The sequence below is a fragment of the Dendrobium catenatum genome, unplaced genomic scaffold, assembly GCF_001605985.2.
Source record: "Dendrobium catenatum unplaced genomic scaffold, ASM160598v2 fragScaff_scaffold_133, whole genome shotgun sequence".
Classification (NCBI taxonomy): Eukaryota; Viridiplantae; Streptophyta; class Magnoliopsida; order Asparagales; family Orchidaceae; genus Dendrobium; species Dendrobium catenatum.
The window spans coordinates 6,415,860-6,437,816 of record NW_021318595.1 but is presented as its reverse complement, the minus strand read 5'-3'; the positions used below and the strand labels follow the sequence as shown (position 1 = coordinate 6,437,816).

The 21,957-nt window shown below is 38.6% G+C and overlaps 1 protein-coding gene across 6 annotated transcripts in view; it reads right to left on the bottom strand.

Moving 5' to 3' along the window:
- Nucleotides 1-21,957, bottom strand: part of LOC110114930 (zinc finger CCCH domain-containing protein 27) — a 61,595-nt gene that overhangs the window by 18,150 nt on the left and 21,488 nt on the right. For all 6 annotated transcript variants that reach the window (XM_020847982.2, XM_028699684.1, XM_028699680.1 and 3 more), the window contains one exon: nt 17,545-17,880. In XM_020847982.2, the coding sequence (XP_020703641.1) occupies nt 17,545-17,880 (336 nt within the window). The remainder of the gene's footprint in view (nt 1-17,544; nt 17,881-21,957) is intronic.

The window sequence follows — 21,957 nt, the reverse complement described above, 5'->3', positions numbered from 1 at the left end:
TATTTTTGTATTTCAAAAAATTGTGATACTTGATGTGATTGCATTGTACACAGCCTTCGACAAATTTGTGTTCTTCATCTTGAATCAACGACAGAATTTTATTTGACAATATGTTTTCCTATTGAACCCTTGTTTAGTTTGAATTAGAAGCTTGCTGAAGCCTAGGCGAGGCTTGATATGATTCAAGATGGAGTTCTTGATTTCGATAATATGCACCTGATGGCTTCTTGCAATGTAGAGTTGATGCATGCAAATTTCAATTTTGTTTTAGTTTTTATTGTAAATTGAATGCTATAGTTTTTTTTTATGCTACCCTATGATGGAAAACATCCAATGATCATGAGTAGGTTGTGCTTTGGGCTTGGCAAACTTTGTGTGTGCTAGCTATTTTGGTGCCTTGGCTCTTGGGCTTCTGGTGGGTTCTCGGTTTGGGCTTGGCTGCTCGATTTTTTGCTGTGTTTTGGGAGCTACAATGCTCCAGCTCATTAATGTTGAGCTGCTGTTTTTTCGGCTCATATCTATTGGTAGTTCATCTCCTTTTTAGCTCATTAAGTGGGGTGGATCTTGTTCTTCCTCTCTCTATGTGGCCCTTCGATTTTCCTCGCCTGGCTCATGTCCCGTGGATGGTTCTTCTCCCCTGGCTTCCTGTTTCGGTTCCCTGTGGGCGTCCGTTCCTGTACCTCTTGGCCTTTCGATTGTTGTTCCTGAACCGCCTGCTGGCCTTCTGTTTCCCCTGTTCTGATTGGTTCGGTTGGAGGTATTTTTGGTTGTTTATCTACCTCTTTTCTCCTATAAATATGTGATGTTTTCTGGCAAGATGAGGTTGTTGTTTGCTGAGCAAAGTTCTCTAAAACCTGAGGGTTTCTTCTTGGGAAAGCTTGTGAGCTGAAAATGAAGAATTAGATGAAGAGGAAGAAGAAAACGAAACTGAACCTGAAAATGAAATCGAGTTGGAAAGGGTTGATGTAGAGGGCGATGAAGGTGATCAACTCTTAGTAATCCGACAAGTCCTAACTGCTAAAATGAAAAATGAGGATAAACGGCTTAGAAGAAATATCTTTCGAACCACTTGCACCGTTGAGGGAAAACTTTGCACGTTAATGATCGATAGTGGGAGTTCAGGTAATTTTGTTTTACAACTGATGGTAAATAAGATGAAACTGAAATCAAAACCACTTGCCAAACCATACAAAATATCTTGGTTTAAAGGAGGTGAGGTTCCTATAACAAAGCAATGCACTGCTAATCTAACAATTGAGAGTTCTTACAATGATCAAGTTGTTTGTGATATTGTACATCTTGAAGTCTGTCACATCTTATTAGGTCGTCCCTGGCAATTCGATCATAAAACAATTCATAATGGGGAAAAGAACTGATGTAGGCAAGGGGGTGTCAAATCAAGGGGGGTCCTTGTCCTTAGGGTTGTTTGCTGTAATTTGGTTTGAGCCTTGGCTGCTATTGAGTTGGGCTTTTGCTGCTTGGTTTTGAGCTTAAAAAGTTGAGTTCTACTAGGTGCTACCTCATTAATGCTTGAGCTGGAGTTTAGCTCATTATTTGGAAGAGTAATTGCACTTCCTAGCTCATAAATTCATAAAAGTATGTGGAGTGGAGCTTTTCTCTTCCTATTCTTGTGTCTCTTTGGTTTCTTCCTTATGAGTAAATGCTGTGGGCTGGTTGTCTTTTCGTTTCTTTTCCATGGCTGCTTTCCCGTGACCCGTCTGCCCTGTTTCCTATGTTGGCTCCTCGAGTCCCTCTCTAGCTGCTTTCATGTGGCTTGCTGGCTAGGTTTCCCGTGGCTTGCTGGATGGGTTTCCCGTGGCTTGATGGATGGGTTTCCCGTGGCTTTTCTTCCTGTTTTCTGTGCAGAATTTGTGGGCTGTTTGTGGTGGCCTTTGACCTTTCATTTCCCCAAACCTGATTGGTTTTGTTGGAGGTGTTATGGTTGTTTGGCTTCTTTCTTTTGCTTATAAATAGGAGATGTTTTGTATGTTTAAAAGGTTGTTATGATGGAATTTTTGGAGTAAAAAATCTAAGGGTTTTTCTTCCTTCTTTGGAAAAGCTTGCGAGCTTGTTACGTGCTTCTCTTCTTCTCTAGGAAAGCTTGCGAGCTTCTCCTCCCTTTCGTCTTGACTTCTTACCTTCTTCTCTCCACAAGTTTACAACCCACTTGTATCCTTCTTCTCAAGGGACGGAAGAAATACAATTTTAGGAAGTTATATGTGTTGTTTTATTTTAATTTCATAAGTTTGTAAGTGTCCTTTGTTGTTAAGTGTCTTTATATAATATAAAAGGTGTTTTTGGGGAATTTTGTGTCATTTCTATTGCCCTAGGAAGAGTCTGTTTTTGCTTGCAAAAACTTGGGGCTTTACCCAATTTTTTGCTTGCATCAATTTGGTATCAAAGTGGGTTAGCAAATCCCGGTTTGTCAAGTGAGTCTTGGAGAGTCATACCAGTTGTCGTGTGTGTCATGTGAGTCTGTGGTGTCAAGTAAATCTAAGTTTTTATTGGGTCTTCATTTATTTTAAGTCAATATGGATAAACATCAAGTGGAAACCAAGCAAGAAAGTAAGCCAAAAGATTTTGAAGAATCTATTCCAAAAAGCCAATGGATCTCGCCACAAGAAAATTCTTCAGACCCAATATAGATTGAGCTTATCAAGATTTAAGAGCAGCTACACTCGAGTGCCAAAAGATTTGAAGCGAAGAAACTTCAACTCCTGTCTGAATTTGAACGAGAACAGGAAATCATCAAACGAAGGTATGCCATTTTGATTCAGGAATCTGAAATGCCGGATCTCCAAAATTTTGAAGACAACTCCTCGGGAGATAAGCATTTTCATCCGGAGGAGAATTGATGTAGGCAAGGGGGGTCAAATCAAGGGGGGTCCTTCTTGTCCTTTGGGTTGTTTGTTGTAATTCAGTTTGGGCCTTGGCTGCTCTTGGGTTGGGCTTTGGCTGCTTGGTTTTGAGCTTAAAAAATTGGGTTCTACTTCGTGCTAGCTCATTAATACTTGAGCTGAAGTTTAGCTCATTATTTGGAGGAGTATTTGCACTTCCTAACTCATAAATTCATAGAGGTATGTGGAGTGGAGCTTGTCTCTTCCTATTCTTGTGTCTCTTTGGTTTCTTCCTTGTGAGTAAATGTTGTTGGCTGGTTGTCTTTTGGGCCCTGGCTGCTTTCCTGTGACCCCTCTGTCCTGTTTCCTGTGTTGGCTCCTTGGGTCCGTCTCTGGCTGCTTTCCTGTGGCTTGCTGGCTGGGTTTCCCGTGGCTTTTCTTCCTGTTTTCTGTGCAGAACTTGTGGACTGTTTGTGGTGGCCTTTGGCCTTTCATTTCCCCAAACCTGATTGATTTTGGTTGGAGGTGTTATGGTTGTTTGGCTTCTTTCTTTTGCTTATAAATAGGAGATGTTTTGTTTGTTTAAAAGGTTGTTCTGATGAAATTTTTGGAGTAAAAAACATGAGGATTTTTTCTTCCTTTGGAAAAGCTTGCAAGCTTGTTCTGTGCTTCTCTTCTTCTCTAGGAAAGCTTGCGAGCATCTCCTCCCTTTCGTCTCGACTTCTTGCCTTCTACTTCTCTCCGCAAGTTTACACTCCATTTGTATCTTCTTCTCAAGGGATCGAAGAAATATAATTTTAGGAAGTTGTATGTGTTGTTTTATTTTAATTTCATAAGTTTGTAAGTGTCTTTATATAATATAAAAGGTGTTTTTGGGGAATTGATGTAGAACGGGGAGGATTTTTGAGTAAAAATCTGAGAGAAATCTGATAGGAAGTAACCCAGGGAGAATTAGGCTTGATTTTGAAGAGAATAAGTGGGGAGAGAAGAAACCCAAGGGAAGCCTTGAGTGCTTCGGCTAACAGCAGCTTAGCCCATTCATTTCTTTTTATTTTAAGTCAATATGGATAAACATCAAGTGGAAATCAAGCAAGAAAGTAAGCCAAAAGATTTTGGAGAATCTATTCCTAAAAGCCAATGGATCTAGCCACAAGAAAATTCTTCAGACCCAATACAGATTGAGCTTATCAAGAAGATTTAAGAGCAGATACACTCGAGTGCCAAAAGTTTTGAAGCGAAGAAACTTCAAATTTTGAAGACAACTCATCGGGAGATGAGCATTTTCATCCATAGGAGAATTGATGTAGGCAAGGGGGGTCCTTCTTGTCCTTTGGGATGTTTGCTGTAATTCGGTTTGGGCCTTAGCTGCTCTTGGGTTGGGCTTTGGCTGCTTGGTTTTGAGCTTAAAAAATTGGGTTCTACTTCGTGCTAGCTCATTAATGCTTGAGCTGAAGTTTGGCTCATTATTTGGAGGAGTATTTGCACTTCCTAGCTCATAAATTCATAAAGGTATGTGGAGTGGAGCTTGTCTCTTCCTATTCTTGTGTCCCTTTGGTTTCTTCCTTGTGAGAAAATGTTGTTGGCTGGTTGTCTTTTCATTTCTTTTCCCTGGCTGCTTTCCTGTGACCCCTCTGCCCCGTTTCCTGTGTTGGCTCCTCGGGTCCCTCTCTGGCTGCTTTCCTGTGGCTTGCTGGTTAGGTTTCCCGTTTTCTGTGCAGAATTTGTAGGTTGTTTGTGGTGGCCTTTGGCCTTTCATTTTCCCAAACCTGATTGGTTTTGGTTGGAGGTGTTATGGTTGTTTGGCTTCTTTCTTTTGCTTATAAATAGGAGATATTTTGTTTGTTGAAAAGGTTGTTCTGATGAAATTTTTGGAGTAAAAAACCTTAGGGTTTTTTCTTCCTTCTTTGGAAAAGCTTGCGAGCTTGTTCTGTGCTTCTCTTCTTCTCTAGGAAAGCTTGCGAGTTTCTCCTCCCTTTCGTCTCGACTTCTTGTCTTCTTCTTGCCTTCTTCTTCTCTCCGCAAGTTTACACCCCACTTGTATCTTTCTTCTCAAGGGATGGAAGAAATACAATTTTAGGAAGTTATATGTGTTGTTTTATTTTAATTTCACAAGTTTGTAAGTGTCCTTTGTTGTAAGTCTCTTTATATAATATAAAAGGTGTTTTTGGAGAATTTTTTGTCATTTCTATGCCCTAGGAAGAGTTTGTTTTTGCTTGCAAAAATTTGGAGTTTTTCTCAATTTTTTGCTTGCATCAAGAACACATACACTTTAATTCAAAATAATAAGGAATTCACTATTTACCCTCGAAAACACATTCTTGACCCACCTGTCAAGATTACCAAACTGCAAAAAACAACCACTCCTAAACTGCTTCTTAACATAAATGAATTGAAACAATCTGAGGTACCATATCTGGTGCTATGAAAAGAATATGATCCAACCTCTCAAATTCCTAAAGAAATACAACCTTTTATCGATGAATTTTCTGACATAACCCCTGAAGAGTTGCCAAATGTTGTGCCCCCTATGAGAGATATCCAACATCACATTGATCTAATCCATGGAGCCACATTGCCTAATCTTCCCAATTACAGAATGAGTCCAATTGAACATGAAGAACTTCATAAACAAGTGTCTAAACTTTTAGATAAAGGTTTAATTAAGGAAAGTCTAAGTCCCTATGCTGAAGCCACATAAACTGTTGATCATATCAAATCAATCCAACAACAAGTCCTTGAAAAACTTCGTATTACAAATGTTAAATATAAATCTGCTGCTGACAAACACCGGAGGAAATTTTATTTTAAAGAGGGTGATTTGGTTATGGCCTATTTTCGTCGTTAGCATTTTCCTGATGGTACTTTTGACAAGCTAAGCAGAAAAAAAGTTTGGACCTTTTCGTATTCTACAAAAATTGGGCACGAATGCCTATCTCCTCGATCTTCCAATCATTGTTGGAACTTTTCTTGTATTTAATGTTTCTAACCTTTTTTGTATGAAGGAAATTCAGATGATTCTGTGGAGGTTGAGACTTTACCAATTTCCACTTATGTTCTAAGCGGAGATGATCAGATTGAAGATGTTATTGATATCAGAACTACGCATACTAGACATGGAGAGCATAAAAGGTTCTTGGTTCAATGGAGCAACCGTCCGTTGACTAATTGTGCATGGATGGATGCAGCGGTGCTAAAAAATCATCATTCGGATTTCTATCGGAGAGTTGTTGAAGCATTATCATCAGGAGATGAGATTCCCACCAAGGGAGAATTGATGCATGCAAATTTCAATTTTTGTTTTAATTTTTATTGTAATTTGAATGTTATAGTTTTTTTATTTTTTTATGCTACCCTATGATGGAAAACATCCAATGATCATGAGTAGGTTGTGCTTTGGGCTTCGCAAACTTTGGTTGTGCTAGCTATTTTGGTGTCTTGGCTCTTGGGCTGCTGGTGGGTTCTCGGTTTGGGCTTGGCTGCTCGGTTTTTTGCTGTGTTTTGGGAGTTTTGGGAGTTGTTATGCTCCAACTCATTAATGTTGAGTTGTTGTTTTTTTAACTAATTTCTATTAGTAGTTCATTTCCTTTTTAGCTCATTAAGTGAGGTGGATCTTGTTCTTCCTCTCTCTCTGTGGCCCTTTGATTTTCACCGCCTGGCTCCTATCCCGTGGATGGCTCTTCTCCCCTGGCTCCTGTCCCCCTTATGGCCTTTCGGTTGCTGCTCCTGGACCGCCTGCTGGCCTTTTGTTTCCCCTGTTCTGATTGGTTCGGTTGGAGGTATTTTGGGTTGTTTATCTACCACTTTTCTCCTATAAATATGTGATGTTTTGCGACAAGATGAGGTTCTTGTTTGCTAAGCAAAGTTCTCTAAAACCTGAGGGTTTCTTCTTAGGAAAGCTTGCGAGCTTGTTCCATTTCTCTCTTCCTCTCTTCGAATTCGTCTTGGGCTTCTTATCTCCTTCTTCTCTCCACAAGTTCCACTCCACTTATATCTTTCATCTCGAGCTATTGGAGGTGTTGGTTGGCTGGTTTGGTAGCATTTGACAGAGGAGTTTTGGTGGACGTTGGCCCAAGTAGCTGTGGTGGACCCTTGGTTTGCATGCCCTTAAGCACATCTTTAATCTTTTATATTACCTACTATTTCGTTGCATGTGAGGAAACCGCTTGTCGATTGTTCTGAGGGTAGTTGTTTTTATTTTTAATTTAGTTTTTGTTTGTTTGGCTTTCGTTTGTTTTTAAGTTTGTTTGATGTTGGCATTCTAAGTTTTTGAATCGAGAAGGTTCTACTTGTCCTGGTGTTCTCCCCTTGTGGCTTTTTCTATCTAGTTGTCTGCATCAAGAGTGGTCTGAAATTTCAATTACATGCGGTTATGGACTATGCTGGACATCTAGACAGCCGAATGAAGATGAAGAAAGGATCATGTGATAAGGATATACTGTCGTTGGCCTGGACTGTAATATGGCTCAGCGAGAAAAGCAGCACTGCAAGACTGCGGTTCCGCTACCAGTGGAAGAGAAAACAAAGCCCGGTGTTGTTGTTCTTGAAGGTCTTGGATAGAGAAAAAAAGGAGTTCGCTGAGGCAAGCTAGTGGTTCTTGAGGCTGAAAGAGCGGCAGTTTGCAGCAGCGATGTGGATGAAATCAAGGGTTGTTGTTTCTTGAAAACAGTGGTTGCAATCCGGTGGTTGATGTGGCTGAAACTGCATCTACAAGAGGGAGACAGGAGCAGTTCTTGCAGGTTTTGGGCTGAGAAGAAGGTCTGGATACAGCTGCTGGAAGAAAACTGCTGTAAACAGAACCTGTTGACTGCTGGTAACAGCAGCTGGTAACTGCTGGAACAGCGGCTGAAAAACAGGATCAGGTGCAGCTGAATGGTTTTTGGACTTGAGATGCTGTGGCAGCTGTTAGCAGGTTGAAGGCAGGGTGCTGAAAAAACTGTCAAGAACATTTCTTGAAGGCTGTTTGCTGAAGCTGGAGGCAATTTGCGACTGCAGAAAGATGAGACGTGCAAAATTTGATTGTTGGACCGTAGGACAGGAAGAGGAACTGCTGAGAGAAACCTCTTGTAAGGGCATGAAGTTGTGCCTCAACGAGAGCACCATTGATATGCTTCTCGATCCATATCAAGAAGGGGAAGGCACCTTTCAAGTGGGTGTAGACTCTAAGAGGGAGAGAAGAGAAGTAACTAAGAAGAGAGAAACCAAAATTATTTCATTCAATATCCTTTGCTTATAATAGGAGAAGTATTATAATACTTAGATAGACCAAATTTATAATATCAGATTTACAATATAGAACCGGTCTATCTAATACAAACTTAAAATAGAATACAAGCAGTATTTATTACATACTATTTACTTTGTACTTTATTTATCCAGAGATATATTGCTATATATAAATATATATATATACACACATCAGTCTACGTTATGGAAGATATACATTTATTGAGAGGTTAATGGAGAAGTATATAGAGAGAATAAGGAGAATCTACATATAATATTTATCGATTTAGAAAAATCTTATGATAAAATTATAAGATAAGTGCTATGTAGAAAAGAAAGTGATTAATAATACTTATACTTAAATCATTAAGGATATATATGTAGGATTTGTTAATTGTGTTTAAACACAAGGTGATTGGACCAAATATTTTCCTATTTCAGTTGGATTATATCAAGGACCAGTTTTAAGCCCATAACTTTTTTCTTTAGTCATGGACATTCTTACTAGACATTTGCATGAGATTGTACCCTAGTGTACGTTTTTTGTTAATGATATTCTTCTTGTTGATAGGACTAGAGAGGGAGTTGAAGGTAAACTTGAATTATGGAGGTCAACCTTAGAGTCTAAAGGTCTCGTTTGAGTAGATCTAAAATCGAATACATGGTGTGATTTGAGTAGTAATAGATCTAGTAAGGGGATTGTATTTTGGGTCATCAAGTCATTAATAAGAGTACATATTTTAAATATCTTAAGTCTGTTGTATAGAGTGATGGTGAATAGATAGGAATATTATTAATAGAATTCAAGTTGGATGGTTGAAGTGAAGGAATGCATCCGGCCTGTTATGTGATAGAAAAGTACCCCTCAAACTTGAGGAAAAATTATATATTAGATAGTAGCGAGACTTGTAATGCTTTATGGCGCATAATGTTGGCCATTAAAAGAGAATCATATAATTAAGTGCTGCAGAGATGAGGATGTTCAGGTGGATGAGCGGCTTTACTTTTTAGAGACAGAATGCAAAATGAACATATACATGAATATGTTGGACTAGCTCCAATGGAAGATAAGATTAGACAAAGTCGCCTTAGATAGTTTGTTCATATAAAACGTCGGCTTTCTGATGACCCGATTAAGAGAGTAGAAGTATTAGATTTGGCCAATGTTAAGGAGGTAGATGTAGACCTAAAAAGACTTGGTTAGAAAATATTAGAAATTACCTTTTTTGTATTAGATTTAAATGACAATTTTAACTCTTAACAGGACAGAATGGGGAAAAATGATTCATGTAGACGACCCCACGTAGTGGGATAAAGGCTTCATATTGTTGTTGTTGAATAAGATATATAGTAGGAACCCATGTAAGTATGAGAACATAGACTTTTAGGTTGAATTATTATTGGTTTTTGATATATTAGATTTAATTTTGATTATCTTTAATCCATATCCCTATTATATTCAATTGAAAATATGTCCCTGTGTGTCTAAATCAATTATAATGTATGGATATTATAACTCAACGGTTTTAAATGAATAATAAATTTCTTTCTGAAAAAAATGGATTAACAACTAAATTTCTTTGTGGAGTTTAGTTCTTCATTTATGTGGCAGGTCAACAAGATCTTATTGCAGAGGAAAAACTAAAGTGTCCTAATTCTAAAAATAAAGCTAAATTTTTCAACATCTGATTAGTGCCTAATGAATGAATTTTTATTAGATCCGGTGTCCTGACATAGCTCTACGTTCGGACGCCAGTAAAATGGTGCCACGTGCTCTTACTCTTTACCACGCAGCCCGACGACCCGACCCGGACCGGACCCGGAATTGCTATGTATTAGCTGATTTGTGCAAACCGGGGAATTGCTAGGTATTGCTCGATATTGCTTGGCAAAAACGAGAAATACCATTCTGTCAAGACCAATACCTAGCAATACCGAGCAATGCCGAGCAATACCTAGTAATACCGAGCAATACCCCGGTTTTGCTATGTATTGCTCAGTATTGCTCGGTATTGATCATGACAGAGCGGTATTTCTCGTTATTGTCAAGCAATACCTAGCAATACCCGAACATAGCAATACCGGGTTCTGGTCCAGGTAGGGTCGTCGGGCCACGCAGTAAAGAGTAAGAGCACGTGACAACATGTTATTGGCCTCCGGATGTAGAGCTACATCCAGTGTCCGGACCTAACAATTATTCCTAATGAATTGAGTAGAATAGTGTTGAAGAGAACTTCCACTCAAACATTACATAAGTATGACCATCATTTGACATTCAATGTGGTGCTAACATTGAATAAATAACAAGTGGAACGATATCTAGATATGATATTCAATGTTGTTAGCCAGCAATTTACGAAAATTATTCAATAACCTCATAATAGTGAAGCCCAACAATTTTATGACTTGTTATGCATTTCTAAATAACCATTATGTGTAGCCGCATCAATAATCCAAGTGTTATCTATTACAGTTAGACTACTAACCAACAACAACAACATCAAGCCTGTAGCCCATTCCGTAGGGTTAGCTATATGAATCTTTTTTTTCTCCATTGTGTCCTATTAAGAGACAAATTCTCATTAAAATTTTTTAAAAAAAATCATTTCTAATACTTTCTAACCAAGCTTTTTAGGTCTACCTCTACCATTCTTAACATAGGCTAGATCTAAGACATCTATTCTCCCTCGAAAGGTCAATGTTTAATGTGATCAAACCATCTAAGGCAACTCTCGCTAAATTTATCTGCCACTGGAACTACTCCAACCTTTTCACATATATACTCATTTAGCACTCTCTCTCTGTGTAAAACCATTCATCCACCTAAGCATCTTCATCTCTACAATACTTAACTTAAATTTATGTTTCTCTTTTAATGGCCAACATTCTGCGCTATAAAGATTTACAAGCCTCACCACCATCTTATAAAATTTTTCCTACAGTTTGAGAGGTAGTTTCCTATCACACAATAGGCCCGATGCATACCTCCTCTTTAACCATCACTTGATGATGTAGGCAGAGGGGGGTCAAAATAAGTTGAGTTGATATTTTTGAAAGCTTCTACTTGGTTTTAGCTCATTAATGCTTGAGCTGATGTTTTAGCTCATTATTTGGATTTATTGCACTTGAAAGCTCATTATGTAGAGTTTGGAACCTTGCCTCTTCCCCTTCTTTGTGTCTTCTCGGTTTCTTCTTGTGCTGTCTTTTCGGATTGCTCCCTGGTTGCTTTCCTGTGGCTGCCTCTACCCGGTTCCTATGCTGTCTTTTCGATTTGCTCCCTGGCTGCTTTCCCATGGTTGCCTCTACCCAGTTCTTGTGCTGCCTTTTCGGATTGCTCCCTGGCAACTTTCCCGTGGCTACCTCTACCCGGTTCTATGTGGCCTTTTTGGCTGCTTCCCTGACTGTTTTACCCGGTTCTTGTGTTGTCTTTTTGGTTGTTGTTTGGAATTCATTTTGGTTGTTTGGGAGCTATTTTTGGGCTGTTTCTAGACAATTGCTGGCCTTCAAAACTCCCCTATTTTAATTAGCCTAATTAATGGTTTTTTTGTGGTTGTTTGGCTGCCCCTTTTATCCTATTTATATATGAAGTTTAAGGAGTTTTAAAGAGCGACATAATGTGATTTTTGGGAGCCTAAACCTGCGGGTTTCGTCGTGGAAAAGCTTGAGAGCTTCTTCTCCATTTTGTCTCGGCTTCTAATCTACGTCTTCTATCCGCAAGTCCGACGCCACTTGTATCCTTCTTCTCAAAGCAAAAGAAATGCAAGTTTAGGTTTTTATTATATAAGTTTGTTTGTGTCATTTGTAAGCATCAAAGTTTGTAAGTCATTTTATTTTATAAAAGTGAAGTTGTGGTTCAATTGCTATATTTTGTCTATTGTGAGGTATTTTATGTAATTTTCTATTATCCTAGGAAGAGTATATTTTGCTTGCAAAAATTTGAGGGTTGTCCTAAACTCCTAATTTTTTGCTTGTATCACTTCAACTCTACTAATAATATCCGCATCTATATCACCATCGCTTCAAAAAATAGACTTGAGATATTTAAAACATGCACTCTTTTTAATGACTTGATCACCCAATATCACAATCCCACCACTAGATCTATTACTACTAAAATTACACTCTGTGTATTTGATTTTTGTTCTACTCAAATGAAAATCTTTAGACTTTAAGGTTGAGCTCCATAATTCAAGTATTCCTTCAACTCTCTCTAATGTTATCAACGAGAAGAATATCATCGGCAAAATAAATGCAATGGGGTACATCCTCTTGCAAATTCTAGCAAGAACATCCATGACTAAATCAAAAATCTAGGGGCTTAAAGTTTGATTCTTGATATAATCCAACTGAAACAGAAAAATACTTGGTCAAATCACCTTGTGTTTGAATACAAGTAAAAGCTCTTGCGTACATATCCTTAATGACTTAAATATAAATATTATTAACTCCTTCCATTTCTAGAACTCTCCGGAGCACTTCTCTTGGAACTTTACCACATGTTTTCTATAAATCAATAAATAGTATAGGTAGATCCCCCTTACTCTCTCTATATTTTTCCATCAAACCTCTCAACAAATGTATAGCTTCCATGGTTGACCTCCTGGTAAGAATCAAAACTGATTTAGAGAAAAATTAGTACCTCGTCGTAACCTATGTTAAATTACTTTCTCTCATAATTTTAATATATGACACATTAACTTAATTCCTCTGCAATTCACACTCTCTTTTGCACCACCTTTATTCTTTAAAATAAGAACCAACATACACTTTCTCCACTCTTATGGCATATTTTTAGTCTTCAAAATAATATTAAAATGTTTAAGTCAAAAAAATCCTTGATTTCCTAAGCATTTCCACACCTCCATTAGAGTATCATGTCTCCTGCCTTTTCACGCTTCATTCTTTTTAAAGTCTCTTCAACTTTGATTTTATTAATACAACAATAAAAACAAAAATCTCTCTTTTCAATTAGAGTGCTAAAGTCATTAAAAAGCTTATAAAAACATCTCATCCATCTATGTTAAAAATCCACTTATAAGAAAAGTAGCTTTTGATTTTCAACCTTAATACACGTCACTTGAACTAGATCATTACTTCTTTTATCTCTTTGTTTGACTAACTTATACATACATCTTTCACACTCATTAGTATCTAATTTATTATGCAAATCACTAAAAGCTCATTTTCTTTATATCGCATATTATTTTCTTAGACTCCTCACGGGCCTCTCTATATCTTTCTCAATTTTTTGAGCTTTGACATCTAAATCAATTTTTATAACTTTTTTTTTATCTTTCCTTATACATTTTGATTTCACCATTAACTATTTTTACTAATAGGAGCTTTCCCTTTTAATTCACTAAGCACATACTTTGCAACTTTATCAATATTACTAGCTACTTTTTTTTCACATAACATTAGCTTCCCTATGAACAACTCAAATCTTGATATATTGAATATTCATCTCAAAAATATTTTTATTAACATTCTTTAAATGCCCCATCTAATCCTAGAATATATTTTTATTTTATTTTTTATATTCCACCCATTCATGTAGCCGACCCCACGTAGTGGGATAAAGGCTTGATATTGTTGTATATTCAACTCATTCATCTTAAAGTCAAAAATAATAAATGATACCAGGTACATAAACTTTCACTCGGATCTCTTTACAATCTTTGCAATTTAGACAATCTATTTTTCTTATAAGAAAAAAAAAAAATCAATGTTTACTAGAGAAGAGGAGAAAAGAATCTTTACTAGAGAAAGAAATGAATTGAAGTGTCTTGCAACAAGGAGGTAACGGATTATGTATAACCACACTTCAAGGTAATTTTGTAAACTGAGAATAACAGAAATAACCCTCTCGCCTTTTTATCGCACTCAATCAATTTCTAGTTTCACCACACTCCTGTCCCTCTCATCCAATTGCCTGACGAGCATAATGCCCCATGTCACATAATTGATACGGACACAGATAAGAACTGTAATGATATTTAGTATCTCCAATTAAATTCTATAAAAAGATTTGTTGACGCCACATTTGTAAAAGATGTAGGCTACATAATTCATTAGGCACCATTATCATGATAAGAAGCTGCGCATGATGGAAACCAGGCTTTCATTGAATTTCATTGTTTAGATTGCAAGTTTCTAGCATTTATCATCACAACATATGGCAGCAGAAGTGTGGCAAACACCTTTTCTGTAACTAGTCATGTAAAGACGAACTATTCCTGCACCCTAGTCATATTCTATGTTTCTAACGAGTACATCCTTTCCTTCTCCCTGGTATAGCCTGAACAAAAGCCACCTCACTAAGTACAAAGACAAGTTTCTATACATAGTAAAAAGTACCATGTATAACTGATGAGAACATCAAGACATGAAAAGTTTAGAGGCGTGGCCGGCGATCTACGTCCACGATTACACCGCTCTACTTTTGATTTTCATATTATTATTGATGTATTAGTTTTATTTATGAAGTTTTATTATGTTTTTTTCCATTTGTTGCCCTTACTTAAGGGCTTAGGTATGTGTAAGTCCTAGGGGTATAGTAGTACTTTGTATTTTCTCATTGTATGGGCTATTTCCTCCCTTTTCTTCTTTGAGGGTTAATGATGATATGAAAAAAAATTTCCTGCGTATTGTTCTCTTGATGTGAGAGTTTGTGAGTCTTGGAGAAATCCTTAGGAGAGTGAAATCGGATCACCCACATACCTTGGAGACGGCCAGGTTCGTGGTTCTTCTTCCTTACCTTTCTTTCGTTCCTTCTCCTTTCCCTTCCTCCTCCTCCATCAAGCCACTTACATCCTCATCCAATCCCCTTCCCCCTTAGCCATCAGTTCTCCCTAGCAAACCCCACATTGCCGCCGGCCAACTCCACCCCTCCAACCCACCTCCCCTTCACCCCCAACCGACTTTCCTACTTCCACAACCAATGCATCCAACCCACAAACCCTAACCCTAAGCGGCTAGCCGCCGGCCTCCTTTCCACTCCCCTTCCTCCCCCACTTCAACCCCATTAATTCTTACCTTTTATATAATCCCCATTTGGAATGCCATAATTTTAAATTTCAAAATCAATTTTGAAATTTGAATTTTTTTCCTAAAATAGATTTCCTAAATCTCTTCCAAATCAAATTTTAATTGGATTTGATTTAATTTCTTTGGCTTCAATTAAGGATCCTATTTAAGAAAGCATTAAAACCCCCATTCAAAGCCTTCCCCAATCAAAGTGCCGCCGGCCCCACCCCCTTTCTCTCTCAAGTCTCCATTAAATCCCCTTCCTTTTGAAGATACCAATCAAATCTCCAATCTATAAAATACTTTCCTTCTCTTTCCCTTGTTTGAATTTCAAATCTTTAAATCCCTTTTTCCCTCCAAATAGAAATCTGAGAAGTAAATTTCAGATTTGGAAAGGGACTCCCTCTCCTAGCCTTGGCCGAACCATGTCCTTCTTCTCCCCTCTCCAATAGCTTGGCCAATCCCCTTCTTCCCTCTCTCTACCCGCCACCCACATCAAACCCTACCCCCTATACCAAGTTTCCTTGCTGCCCAGAAATTATAGATGTTAATAGTGGTTGTCCACCCTTCCAAACCCTAGAGAGCTGCTGTCCAAGACCTCCTAATTGCTGTCCAGCGATTCCAGCAGAAGTTTGTTGCTGTCCAGCCCCATTGGGAGCCACCGTTGCTTCCTGGAACTGTCAGGAATTGCTGTCCCAAGTTGGCTACTTGCTGTCCAGAGGTTCGAGCTTGGATTTGTTGCTGTCCAAGCCGTCCAAGAAGCCACCAACTGCTGTCCAAGCTTGCGATAAGGTTGAATCTTAACAAAGGGTGAACTCTTACCTTCCTCGTTGATCCTTACTTGTGATTTTGATTGATTCATGCAAAATCTTACAACGCTCCGCTAAAGCCTAGCATTTGGTAGGAATTATGTGAGAGACCTTTCATAGCATTACTCTTATTGTTAGAATAGGGATTTCTTGTTGAAACCTATCTCGTATGCAACGTCAAGAGTAATTGATTGTTAAGTGGTTTTTACTTTTCGCAAGTAACTTGGCCTAAGCTTGTGTTTACCGCTCTTTGTAATTTATTTCATTGTTAACTCACCATAAAGCTTTAATTAACTTGCTCTTAATCATCAAGCATTCAAAATCCTTATCTAAATCATAATTTCATATATGTCCTGCATCAATAACCCATCAATGAGAACTTCAAACATCAAACATGAAATGTATTGATCCAAGATCCTCGTCAGGAAAAGTTAAACCTAACTATTCTTTGACAGAATGAATGAAAACGTAAAAAAGGAACGTTTTAAGTATGAACGACCTTAAACTGCATTATAGCTCAAAGATGATATTAAAACAAGCTTTTAAATTTTAAGTTCTAAACTTCAAAATGTTAAATTTTTATTTAAATTTTAATTATTTGCCTCAAGGTGCATTGCTAGCCAAACTTTTTAATGAGCAAAATTATTTATGTTCTCCTCCACAACCCACAACCCACAACCCAACAAAAAAAAATAGTGAAACTGTAAATACATGCAAAGCTCAAAACTCTTGTGTTCTTATCAAAACTTCTAGGTTTAGTAACAGATCTCCAAAGCTAATCACCCTTACTTAAATTTGTAATCGAAGCAAATATGAAATAATAGGGTCTAATGTTGATCAGTTGCGGGGTTTAACCATGCCACCTCATTATCAAAGGATTTCAATGTAATTGCAACCCAAAACATCCAAGTCACAATGGATACAACTCAGCCCGCATTCTAGGCCCGCCCTCTTAAATAAGAGTTTTAATTTGAGGCTTTTTTCTTTGGACGATTAATCATCATTATTAATCTTATCCAAACATTTAGGGGCCAGCTTTATGAATCCACAATTTTCATATATTACAGATTCTATGCAAATCATTTTAAATAACTTCTATCCATATAACCTTAAGTGTAACATCCTTCTCCATCTTAATCTTCTAATACTAATTTTATTCACTGATCCAATGGTTGCGCTATCTATCTTTTGACATACGTGTTCAAACTATCTAAAGTCAACTTTCAATTACTTTATATTCAATAAATATCACTCCAACTATTCCTCTAAAATAATCACTCCTTAATTTTTCATTATATTATCTTCAAGAGCAATGCTTATATTTTTTCGATGAAATGTGAATTATCAAACATACGATGTGCCAGGACAGCAAAACGTTTGCATTCAAGTGACTCCCTTGATGACTCAAGATTGAAACTATAACAATAATGTAGTTCTGTTTTTAGCATCTTATAGTTTATTAAACTAGCATCCCACCAGCAAGTTATTATTTAGACTTAAATGTGCAATATGTGTGCATTTTGATTCCTAAGTGCAGTATTTGCAGTTGTTTCATATAGCCAAATTAAAAAAAAAATTATTTGTTGGAAATATTCTAACGAATTAATCTTAACAAACAATAACCAAAAAAGAGTAGTAAACAGGCTTACATTCGCAAGTTTGGCTGGTAAAGGAGGCAAAACTCTGAATGAAGTAGGACGGTTATCAAGCTTAAATCTGCTTGCGTATGCTGCTGGAGTTCGATTCACTTGTTTTACAATTTGATTAGCTTGCTGCATGGTGGCTAGATTTGTTTTTGAACTTGGTGAAACAACGATCTCCGTCAAATTGCTCCTTTCTAGAGATTTTCCAGCTTTCTGGCTCTCCCCTGAAACGCTAATAGTTGTTGACCCTGCCTCAGCATCTTTCGCTGACCGGCTTCCAAGGTTTATTTTTTGTTTTTTGGCTGCCTGTTCCAATGATCCATCACTCTTTTTGATTGAAGTCTGCACCAAAAGTTTATAGACAATTGAGGATAACAAAACGTGAAGAAGTATGAAATGATGATACTTAAAAATAAAATACACCATCTTTCAAAGGATGGGCTTCCTCAAAAAAATGCAAGCCGTTCTTAGAGAAGAAATGGAAAGTGATATTCAAATGAGAACAAAACCTAGAAGGGACATTGCGAGAACAAAAACTAGAAGGAACCAGGCTTGATCCGGCAATCTATAATAATCCTTGGAATTCTACATGAATATTTATGGATATATAAAATTCCATCATCAAAATCGCTAGCTTTATCAAAATTATATGTGGTTCACTTTATTTAACCACCTTCAATCATTCCTACTTAGTGCACCATAAATCCTACTTAGTGCACCATAAATAAGAAGCCAATTTTTGCAAATCTCTATTATAACTAGTAACTATATTATCTTTGATCTTTTATTTTTTCTTTTAAATTGTTCCTCAATAAATCCATATACTAATGTTATGAGTGTATCTTATTCCCTGCGAAATATATGTACATACACTAAGTATATTCTATACTACCTTAACCTCAAAGAATGGCACTCTCACTTCCTCTATAATATAATCCTTTCTCGCTGAATCATTTCTAAATTTATAGTGCATTCATTATTATAGATTCTCACTACACTCAACTTATCTATCAATGTCATTTTCCAAATCATATAGTATATCAAATGTCAATCTCCATAATATTCACGTATTACATAGCACTTCCAAATCCCTTCCTATTTTAATCACCAACTATAGAAATTAACTCCTTGTTTATATCTAAATTATTTAAAATAATAGATAAAAGATATTTAAACCTACCACAACAAGATGTCCAGCAATATTGATTGACAATTATTTATTTCTGATTCATTGTTATTATATGTCTAATAGGAAATACTTGATTTCAAGTATTTCCAAATCACTTCTATAGCAAATCTCGATGAAAACTGCTGTTCGCAGCAGCAAAACAGTGGAAAAACAGGGAAAATCTAAGAGAAATTTGGAGAAACAACTTGTATTTTACTAGTAGATGCAAGAAAAATAGCAAAGATACAAGGATCCTCTATTCAAGAGGAGGATAGCACTCTCTCAATCTCTAGATTCGTTCTAGAGCCCAAGCCACCAAGCAAACCCTAATTCCAATCAATCAAAACATGCCCAATCCCTAATTCCCTCATACCAAACCTTCCTAATACAAATTCCCTCCCAAAACCTCTTCTCCCCACTCCGTTTGAATTTCCCCTTCATTCAATTAGTGGGGCCCGCTCCTTTTGAGCGGAACAGGCATAGGAGGCGGAATACTTCCGCCTCCTATAAACCAGCGGCCCTTGGGCCGGCTGGTTCTGGACCAGTTCCAAGTGAACCGGTCTAACAATACCGCCCTCCCAAAGAATCACCTTGTCCTCAAGGTGAAAATCAGGAAACTGATGTTTTATCCTCTCGTATGGCTCCCACGTGGCCTCGTACTCCGGAAGACTCTTCCACTTGATCAGCACTTCCTTAGTTCCATCTTCATTCTGGCGGACCCCCTCCAGCTCTGAGGGTTCCAGAATCACCTCTAAATCCTCCATAAGTGTCGCTGGCAGCTTGGGGTTGGCTGTGTAGTCACCAATGGCCTTCCTCAACTGCGAGACATGAAAAACTGGATGTATGGTTGCCGAGGGTGGTAATTTTAGTCGATATGCTACTGCCCCAATCTTCTCCAGTACTTTATAAGGCCCAAAATACCTTGGAGCCAGCTTTTCATTCCTCCTGTTAGCAACAGTCTTCTGCCTATATGGTCGGAGCTTCAAAAACACATTCTCTCCCACTTCAAACTGGATGTCCTTCCTATGCCCATCTGCTTGTTTCTTCATAATTTGCTGAGCTCTCAGTAAATGCCTTTTCAACTCCTCTAGCACTCGATCCCTCTCCTCCAAGTACTCCTCCACTGAAGAAACTGGGGTACTGTTACTCCCAAAATGCACCAAGTGATGGGGGTCTCTTCCATACAACACCTTGAATGGAGTCATCTATGCAGCCGAGTGAAACGAGGTGTTGTACCAGTACTCCGCCCAAGACAGCCACTTGGTCCCAAGCTTGGGTGTCTCTGACACAAAGCATCTCAGATAAGTCTCCAAACTCCAGTTGACTACTTATGTTTGACCATCCGTCTGTGGGCGGTAAGCGGTATTCCTTTTCAGCACTGTCCCCTGCAATCTAAACAACTCTCTCCAGAAATGGTTGAGGAATACTTTGTCCCTGTCGGAGACTTTCGCTTCTGGTACCCCGTGTAATCTGACTATCAACTTGATGAATGCTGACGCTACTGTCACTGTAGTGTATGGATGGCGTAGAGGAATGAAATGAGCATATTTGCTCAATCTATCCACTACCACCAATATCACATTGAATCCCTCAGAACGGGGCAACCCATCAATGAAGTCCATAGATACCTCCTCCCAGACTCGACCTGGTAAAGCCAAGGGCTGCAGTAAACCCCCAGGTGATATAGCTAGGTACTTATTCCTTTGGTAGACTTCGCATCTGGATACATCTCTTCCACATCCTTGTGCATCCCTCTCCAGTATAGTTCTGCCGCCAGTCTCCTGTAGGTCTTTAACACTCCTGAATGACCTCCCACTGTAGTCCCATGGAACTCCTGAAGCAACTGTGGAATGTGAATTGATGTTTTGGGTAACACAAATCTCCCCTGATACAACAATCTCTCCCCTTCCGCAGAGTATCCTGGATGGTTGCCCTCTCCCTTAGTAACTCAGTCCTGATCCTGCCTAGTTCCTCATCCCTAGCACTCTCCTCCTTGATGGCCTCCCAATCTAGCATCATTGGGACTGATACAGCCACTGTCTGCAGCTCCCCCATGCATCGGGATAGGGCATCTGCCGCCTTATTCTCTACCCCTGGCCTGTACTGAATCTCAAAATCGTACCCTAACAACTTGGACATCCACCTTTGATGCTCCTCTGTTACCATCCACTGCTCCAACAGGTATTTCAAGCTCCGCTGATCTGTCCTGACAATGAAATGTCTCCCAAGCATGTAGGGCCGCCACTTCTGGATGGCCAACACGATGGCCATTAGTTCCCTCTCATAAACTGATTTCAGCCTAGCTCTAGCAGTCAACATCTAGCTGAAATAGGCAATAGGCCTCCGACTTTGCATCAGCATTGCACCAAGATCGTACCCGGATGCATCGGTCTCCACAATAAAAGTCTGAGTGAAATCTGGCAACGCTAAGACTGGCACCGTGGTCATCGCCTTCTTCAAGCTCTCAAACGCTGATGTGGCTGCCTCCCCCCATAGGAACCCATCCTTCTTCAACTGCTCAGTAAGCGGCCATGCTATGGAACTATACCCCTTTACGAACCTTCTGTAGTAACCTGTCAGTCCTAAGAATCCCCTCAGCTCCTTCAGATTTTTTGGTACTGGCCACCTTAGCATTGCTTCAATTTTGGACTGATCAGCTGCCACCCCTCCTTTTGAAACTACATTGCCCAAGTACTCTACACTGATTTGTGCAAAGCAACATTTTTTAATTTAGCCCTCAACTGGTACTCCTGCAGTACCTCTAACACATTTTTTAAGTGCTCCCAGTTCTCCTCCTCTGTCCTGCTGCAAATCAGAATATCGTCAAAGAACACTAACACAAACCGTCTGAGATAAGGTTTGAAAACCCTATTCATCAGGGCCTGGAAAGTCGTTGTAGCGTTGGTGAGACCAAAAGGAATCACCAAAAACTCATAATGGCCTTCATGCATTCTGAAAGTCGTCTTGAGTACATCCTCCCTCTTCATCCGGATCTGGTGGTAGCCTGATTTCAAGTCTATCTTGCTAAAAATCACAGTGCCACTCAATTCATCTAGGAGCTCGTCGATGACGGGTATAGAAAACTTGTCCGGGATAGTCTCCTTGTTGAGTGCTCTGTAGTCCACACCAACGTTTAAAATTGCGCAATAAAAGGCGCGCCTTGAGGCGCGCCTCAGCGCATTTTCGACCAATTAAGCCTCAAAGCCTACGCAATAAGTTTAGTTTATGAGGCTTACGCCTCAAGTTAACTG